This window comes from Micropterus salmoides, unplaced genomic scaffold, assembly GCF_014851395.1.
Source record: "Micropterus salmoides isolate LMB-PRFRI ecotype aquatic unplaced genomic scaffold, ASM1485139v1 Ms_hic_scaffold_1, whole genome shotgun sequence".
NCBI classification, from domain to species: Eukaryota; Metazoa; Chordata; class Actinopteri; order Centrarchiformes; family Centrarchidae; genus Micropterus; species Micropterus salmoides.
In genome coordinates, this window is record NW_024040040.1 from 4,526,002 (window position 1) to 4,534,225 (window position 8,224).

At 41.5% G+C, this 8,224-nt stretch overlaps 2 protein-coding genes across 2 annotated transcripts in view; both read right to left on the reverse strand.

Annotated features, from left to right (window-relative positions):
- The window catches only part of LOC119915596, an 89,549-nt gene that overhangs the window by 40,476 nt on the left and 40,849 nt on the right, over window positions 1-8,224 (reverse strand). Inside the window, exon 7 of the mRNA XM_038735199.1 lies at window positions 3,652-3,804. Coding sequence (XP_038591127.1) covers window positions 3,652-3,804 — 153 coding nt within the window. The remainder of the gene's footprint in view (window positions 1-3,651; window positions 3,805-8,224) is intronic.
- On the reverse strand, window positions 3,813-7,858 carry LOC119910453. Its single transcript, XM_038729118.1, has 4 exons — window positions 7,324-7,858; window positions 5,531-7,156; window positions 4,975-5,247; window positions 3,813-4,086 (listed from the first exon to the last, which is right to left on the reverse strand). Exons 2-3 carry the CDS (start codon window positions 6,373-6,375, stop codon window positions 5,130-5,132), a joined length of 963 nt encoding a protein of 320 aa, XP_038585046.1. The 5' UTR covers window positions 6,376-7,156; window positions 7,324-7,858; the 3' UTR covers window positions 3,813-4,086; window positions 4,975-5,129.

Genomic DNA, 8,224 nt, shown 5'->3' on the forward strand with positions numbered 1-8,224 from the left:
TTGAGTTGATGTCCAATAGTCTTTTAATCTATTAGCTTTAATCCTTAATCATTTCAGCCTAAACTCCGAGCCAAATTTAACTCAGTTATTATCATATAACTTGCGTTTATTGGTTCTCTTTCTCTCTTAAAATCCTTCTCCACAATAACTAAATTCACATTGAACTTCACCATTCCCATTGGCTGCACTTTGTTCTGTTTAGCCAGTGTTTATTTCTTTGATGTATATTTAACCTAATTTATTCATGTAGTTAGTTCTAATAAATTTCAACCAAATCACAGTAACTGTGTGTGTGTATTGTTTAACTCCAGGTGACTGTAACGGAGGATTTACGCCTTCGACATGAGATTGACTGACTGATTTTATAGAAATGATTAAGCAATTACTACCAACTGATCACTAGGAATAATTGTGTAATTATTAAACCCATAACGTTACCCAGGGAGTCCGGAGACCCTGGGCGAACTGAATTTCCGGTGGTGCCTTGAGGATTTATGAATCAATATTACTGAATAATTAATATTCATAATTTTTATGAAATAGTAAAGTAGGTATGCTACATATATACACACTGCTATATTACCTGTACAGTATACAGTGGGTACGGAAAGTATTCAGACCCCTTTAAATTTTTCACTCTTTGTTTCATTGCAGCCATTTTCCAAAAATCAAAAAAGTTCATTTTATTTCTCAGTAATGTACACTCAGCACCCCATCTTGACAGAAAAAAACAGAAATGTAGAAATTTTTGCAAATTTATTAAAAAAGAACAACTGAAATATCACATGGTCCTAAGTATTCAGACCCTTTGCCGTGACACTCATATTTAACTCAGGTGCTGTCTATTTCTTCTGATCATCCTTGAGATGGTTCTACACCTTCATTTGAGTCCAGCTGTGTTTGATTATACTGATTGGACTTGATTAGGAAAGCCACACACCTGTCTATATAAGACCTTACAGCTCACAGTGCATGTCAGAGCAAATGAGAATCATGAGGTCAAAGGAACTGCCTGAAGAGCTCAGAGACAGAATTGTGGCAAGGCACAGATCTGGCCAAGGTTACAAAACAATTTCTGCTGCACTTAAGGTTCCTAAGAGCACAGTGGCCTCCATAATCCTCAAATGGAAGACGTTTGGGACGACCAGAACCCTTCCTAGAGCTGGCCGTCCGGCCAAACTGAGCTATCGGGGGAGAAGAGCCTTGGTGAGAGAGGTAAAGAAGAACCCAAAGGTCACTGTGGCTGAGCTCCAGAGATGCAGTCGGGAGATGGGAGAAAGTTGTAGTAAGTCAACCATCAATCCACCAGTCGGGGCTTTATGGCAGAGTGGCCCGACGGAAGCCTCTCCTCAGTGCAAGACACATGAAAGCCCGCATGGAGTTTGCTAAAAAACACCTGAAGGACTCCAAGATGGTGATAAATAAGATCCTCTGGTCTGATGAGACCAAGATAGAACTTTTTGGCCTTAATTCTAAGCGGTATGTGTGGAGAAAACCAGGCACTGCTCATCACCTGTCCAATACAGTCTCAACAGTGAAGCATGGTGGTGGCAGCATCATGCTGTGGGGGTGTTTTTCAGCTGCAGGGACAGGACGACCGGTTGCAATCGAGGGAAAGATGAATGCGGCCAAGTACAGGGATATCCTGGACGAAAACCTTTTCCAGAGTGCTCTGGACCTCAGACTGGGCCGAAGGTTTACCTTCCAACGAGACAATGACCCTAAGCACACCGCTAAAATAACGAAGGAGTGGCTTCACAACAACTCCGTGGCTGTTCTTGAATGGCCCAGCCAGAGCCCTGACTTAAACCCAATTGAGCATCTCTGGAGAGACCTGAAAATGGCTGTCCACCAACGTTTACCATCCAACCTGACAGAACTGGAGAGGATCTGCAAGGAGGAATGGCAGAGGATACCCAAATCCAGATGTGAAAAACTTGTTGCATCTTTCCCACAACGACTCATGGCTGTATTAGATCAAAATTTCTACATTTCTGTTTTTTTCTGTCAAGATGGGGTGCTGAGTGTACATTACTGAGAAATAAAATGAACTTTTTTGATTTTTGGAAAATGGCTGCAATGAAACGAAGAGTGAAAAATTTAAAGGGGTCTGAATACTTTCCGTACCCACTGTATCCATAGCCATATTTTTATAGCCTAACACTAAGCTACACTGCTGTATATATTTTGTCCAGTGCAACTATATGTATTTCTACACAGTGCAACTACCTCCTGCTGTGACCTGTCCAATGTTCAATATCAATCACATCTGGATATGTAAGGTGTATATAGTGTAAACATAACTCTTACACTTATTTGTATCATTCTGTTATATCCTGTGTTTTTCTTTTCTTTTATTGAATGTGTATTTTCTTATCTGTTTTATCAGGAGCTGCTGTAACAGGTGAATTTCCCCAGTGTGAGATCTTATGGAGCTGGTCTCTTTCTGCCCACAAATTTTGTTTTTCCAAAGTCACTAAAATATCTGGTGAGAACAGAAGCAAAACAAAAAAACTATTTAACCTCGGAAGTTGAAGGTTGGAGCTGAGAATGACGTCACACCCGAGTTGACGGCGTTCCAGTTACAAATCGGAAAACCTCGCTCCGCCAGCCGTTGGTTACAACTAGCCTGGTTGCCATGGTTACACCGGTTGATACAAAATGCGTTGTGTGGTATTTACTCACACTAAACACTGACAGCAGTTGGACGGCACTTTGTGTACAAAAAGTTCTATAGGACACAAGTACACAGAAGTGCTAATAAACTGAACTTGGGGTAGTGCCGTCTACCGACTTTCAAGTTTGCAATCTGACTTAAGGGGGCGTTACCTTTGAAATTTCAGACTCTGAAATTCCGACTTCCCATGTTAAATGGAACGCACCATTATGTCCTGGACTGCCCTCCAGACTCCACAGAGGAGGAGGGTGAGAGGAGGACGTTAGCCAAGCTGACATCAGTCATGGGTTCTTTACTGCGGCGATGCAGATGATAACAAGGACAAGGAGAAAGAGAACCACATGTGATGTAATGGTTTTTCTGGAGCTTTTTCGTTCACAACAGCTCCGGCTAGTGCAGAATTGCTGCTATAGAGTAACGTCAGAGTAGCATGAATTCCAGATTGAGACTGCTTGTCAAAAACTCAGACCTGTATCGTATTTAGACCACATAGGAAAGTGGCCCAAATCCAAACTGGAAGAGATCAGATTCAACGTGGCTTGGGCTGTTCACACTGACGTCAGTAGGACTGAAAGACAGGGGGCTCAGCCCCCAGGGTGTGCGTAACTTGCGCTCCTAAAAAACTCACATCTTTTGTATTAGAACTACACTTATGTCAACAACCAGTGAAAAAGCCAAGATGTTAACAGGTAAAAAGCCAAAGACATACTCTCTTCTTCCATTTCTCCTCTGTTGAACAAAAGTTACTGTAATGTTGCTTTTCAAAGCTGCATGGAGGAAATTTACTTTGGCCAGTTTCCAGAAATGTGTATGTTAGACTGGAATACCACTCGTGAACCAACAGAGTGGCTGAAAGGAAAACTTTACCCAAACATTTATCACCACCAATGAATAAATGTAAATTTATTAATCTATTAGCTCCAAAAAGTTTCCAGAAATGTCCACTGAAGTCATGTGAAGTACAACTTATTTACCTGAGCTGTGAGATATAAGGCAGACACTGTAGGAAACTCCTCACTTCACTCTCTTCATCTGAGCAGCCTGTCAGCTCCACTGGTTTCTTCTCTGGTTGGAGTTTCAGCACTTCCAGGAGGATGGAGGTCTTTCTCTCTGAGAGGTTTATGAACCAGACTGCAGGAGATGACTGGAAAAGTGCTCTCAGTTTTGGAATGACACTTGAACACTCTTTACTCTTGACGTGTTGATAAAAATCAAGAAGGATGTTATGTAAGTCAGTGTTCACAGAAAACAATGAGAGAAGTTCGTTCACTACTCTCTGAAAGCTCTCTCCTTTGTAAAGTGCTGCTCTCAGGCATAAATCCAGTAACAGCTCCTGTTTTTCCCTCTCCAGTGTCCCCTGGCTTTGCTGCTGGTCTTGTAATCCTGAACCTCTGTAGGTCCTCCTGAAGCTGCATGACAAACAGTGCATGTACTGTTAAACTGTATTTAATTGAAATCTAAGCATACACAGTTCTAAACAAATACAACGTTCACACTGTGCTGATGCTAATTATGAAGAGTAAATGCAATATTTATTTCACAAAAGAAAAAGGGGAAGCCCATCTGGGAGGCATCACAAGAGATCAAAGTTGATATTCATCATACACAATGAGGCCAATTTAACTATTAACTTCATTAGAAGTTTACCAATTGCTACAGCTGATCTCTGCTGAGCCACATGAACTCATTGATACTTCTTCTATTTGTGTCATGTTTTGGGGTTTTTGTTTTTGTATTTCCTGTTAATTACTTTCTGTTTCTCATTCTCTGTAATTGTTTTCATCTGGTTTCATTCGTTCTTTACTTTTTGTCTTACTGTGGCATCTTCCTTTCCTCTCATTTTCTGGTTACTTCCCTTCCTGCTCTTGTGTTTTCCCAATAGCTTGATTGTCTTACTTTTTCTGGATTGTTTCCACCAGTGCCTTTCGTCTGTGGACTTTTGGAGTTACTGTTTGTGCACTGGACTGCCTTCTTGGATGATTTGGACACTGCTTCTACATTCCCGTTAGCTTGATTAAACCTCCTGTTTCTTCTGTCTACTTGAGCTGAAAATGTACTTTGACTATTTCGGTTCAAACAGATACGTAAGCAGTCTGCCAGTTTCTCTTTATAATATTTAGTATTAGAGTCCAGGTGCTGGACAGGTTTTTTATGATGTATCACATGCAAAACTGGAGGTCTGATCTGACCATGAAATAAGGCTTGAAAAAAAGGATTTTCATTTCAACATTAACGGTTTTACAAAAAGATAAAAGTTAATGTGGAATAAGCATCACACAAAAACAAAAGCTACATACCTGAGTGAGCGGATATATATGGCAAAGCCTCTAAGAGAGACTCGCACAGACTTTGGCAGGCAGGAGTTTTCCTGTCCCAGTGGATGCAGACATTAAGCTGCGTAGTGATCTTCTGCATGACTTTTACTGCTCTTTCAAACAGCCGTCTTTTACCCTCAACTGGAAGGTGCAACTGATTTCCATCCAGGCTGAGTAAGCTGATGTGGTTCATCTGCCATCTGTCCACATTTGAGAAGGAAAATCTCCCACAGCTGCCGTGGCAGAGGACCACACCTGTAATTTAAGAATAATCAGAGACAATTTCCTCATTTAAAAAGTAATAGAGTAGAGTAACAGTAATGTTTCATAAAATAAAGTCTGTTTATGTTAAAGAAGCTACAGCAGAAGTTCCAAACTTCATTTTCCATCCATCTTTTACACGCACTTATCCTGTTCAACTATTTAGTCATCCTCGTTACCTCTTTGATTAATTAGGCACAAAGCCAAACTACAACTTAATTAGATATGTGGTAACCTAAACAGTAACTTGACACTTTCTACACACGCTCACACATACCACTGGACATTTTGAAGGCATCCTAACAGTCGTCTCATTCCTTGCTCTGACACCATGACGTCCTCCAGGTTCAGCCATATTTTCCTCTCCTTCGACTGAGTGACCACGTAGGCCACAGCAGAGCAAAGGTAAGGCTCGAGACTCTCTCCACTGAGATCAAGAGCGTAGTCCAGTTTCTCCAGGAAGCTGATGCTCGCTTCAGGACACTGGGACTCATACAAGCACTGACATAAGAACAGTATGTCCACATCAAGTCCACTGTCCTCTGTGTCAGCCTCTAAAAATGTGGTTATCAGTTCCTCGAAGAACCAGTCAGACGTGTTCTTGAGCTCCTGAGCTGGAATCAGATGCTTCATCAAACTAGGTCTCTTGTCAGTCAGCAGTCGACACATGAAAGGGATCAGATGTTTCATGTGTTTCTTCTCCTCAATGAGGCTCTGCTGAAAAACATCCCCGATCTTATCTGGATTCTTCAGCAGCCACAGTGCTGCAAAAAACTCCTGCATTGTGTAATGGAGAAATGCATGAGTGGTGATTGTCTCAGTGGGGGCCACTTTGATAACAAGAGGTTTCAGGAAGGAGAGGACGCAGCTGTCTTCACAGGGCAGTTCTCTCAAGATCACAGTTTTTCCTTCAGTGGCTTTAAAAGCAAACTCGGCCAGAGACAGAATTTCTTCACTCTTGTTGTTGATGAAGGAATTTAGATCTTTGGTTTTTGTTTTCTTGCTGATTGTTTGAAGGCAATGACGAACAATATTGATGTAGATTTCAGTTACAGTGCATGGCTGTGGAGAGTCTTCTGGTGTCTCTGATGAAAAGCAGACAGCCACCATCTGTGCATACATTGGGACATGGCAAAGAGTTAACAACTCCAGGTTGCTCAAAACCTTCTCCTGTTCTTCTCCTAGAGTTGCAGGGAAGTATGTTTTTATGGTCTGCTCACTAAAGCCTTTCACTTCCACTCTGAGGAAGTCCCCAGAAAGGAGGTCTTCTGCATCATCTGGTCTGCATGTAATGATGATCTTGGCATCAGGTAGTAGGTCCTTCTCTACAACCCTCTTCACCACTGATGAAGAGAGATCTGTGATTCCATCAAAAATGAGTGTAACGTTGTCAGAGTTCTTCTTATGTCCTGTAAGACCTCTTCTTTGCCTTCATCTGGCTCACTGATCACACTGAAAAGAAGATCCTCCAGGCTCTTGGCCATCATGATGTGGGATGTTTCTCTCATGTCAAAGTAGAACATGTAGTCGAGCTCCTTGTTGTCTCTTTCTGCCCAAAGTTTCAACATTTCGTGAGTGAGTGCTGTCTTTCCAATTCCAGGCTTACCAACCAAGAGGATGTTTTTATCTGTCTTCAGCAGCTCACTGGGGGAAATGTCTGGTCTGTCCTCAGGGATGTATGTCCTCAGCTTTTTAGGGCGACTCATCTTGCTCTTCTTGCTCTTCAGCTTCTTTATTTTAGATGGAGAAACACTTTCTTGTGTGTCTAACACGAGTGAAGCGTACGACAGATCAGGCTTGTTGTTTCTTTCAAACAGATTTTTGTTTGCCTTCCAAAACTCATTTGATATTTTTTGTGCTTTTGACTTTAACTTCGCCTGATATCTGAGGCACGGCCCTGAGCCTAAAATAAAAACAACAATTAGTAAATAAATATACTGTAAATTAACTGCTGTTCCCTCACACTAAATGACAGATACATATTTATACAGACACATTAAAGTGCATTATATAACATCAGCTAGATAAATAATAAAAATGTGACACGCTATCAATCAGAATTCAAAATACCTTGTAAGCAGTTTATATCCATCTGTGTGTCGTCCTTGAAAGAAAAGCAGCTGATCCAGTTATGCAGGTCAAACTTCTTGGTCTCAGTAGAAGCTGAACTCTTTGTCTCAGGGAAAAGGAACGTCCTCCCTAAGGTCCTCTTCCTCGTCACGTCAATAATCCTGAGGAACTCGTAGCACGCCGCTTCCCCCTTCTTAGTGACTGAGTCCAGTATTCTCCTGGTTTGATCACAGTCATCTCTCTCTGTCTGTATTTTGCTGACCTCTATAGCACTAAAAACTCCTTGCTGCTTCAAGTTCTCCACAATCACTGAGAGATTATTTAAATCTCTCTCAAGGTGGACTCTGGCACCCCTGACGTAGTCTAAGGCCGACTGTGTTGTACAAGCCATGTGTCCTTCTGTATGTTCTGCACACAGAACCCAGTTCAATGATCTGGAGAACAAAACATCAGGTTAAATAAAACATTTAACACAATTCATGAGGTCTAAACATCATTCAGCTGATCTGTTTAACATCACTTCCAAGGTGGATGTCTGTGTCTTTCTGATGAATGTGCTACACAAAATGAGAGTGTGGCCAAACTACGGCCCACGTGCCAACTGCAGTTTCTTAAACCACTCAGAACTGTCAGTGAGGGACTAATTGTTCAATAAAATTCTGTTCTAAATAACAGTTTAATTTATCAAATGCTAATTGACAAAGGCAGTTTGTCTTCAAACCAGAAGAGCAGCAGCTTTGTTTGGACTTACATTTCACCTGAAAGACAATCATAACAGGCTACAAAAGGAGGGACCATTCACCTTCTTTGTTGCAGAGAAAGGCTGAAGCAAGCTAGAGTTGCTGGCAAAAGAGATTGACGATGTTGCTGTTGTACTGGAGGAGCACGATCTAAAATATGT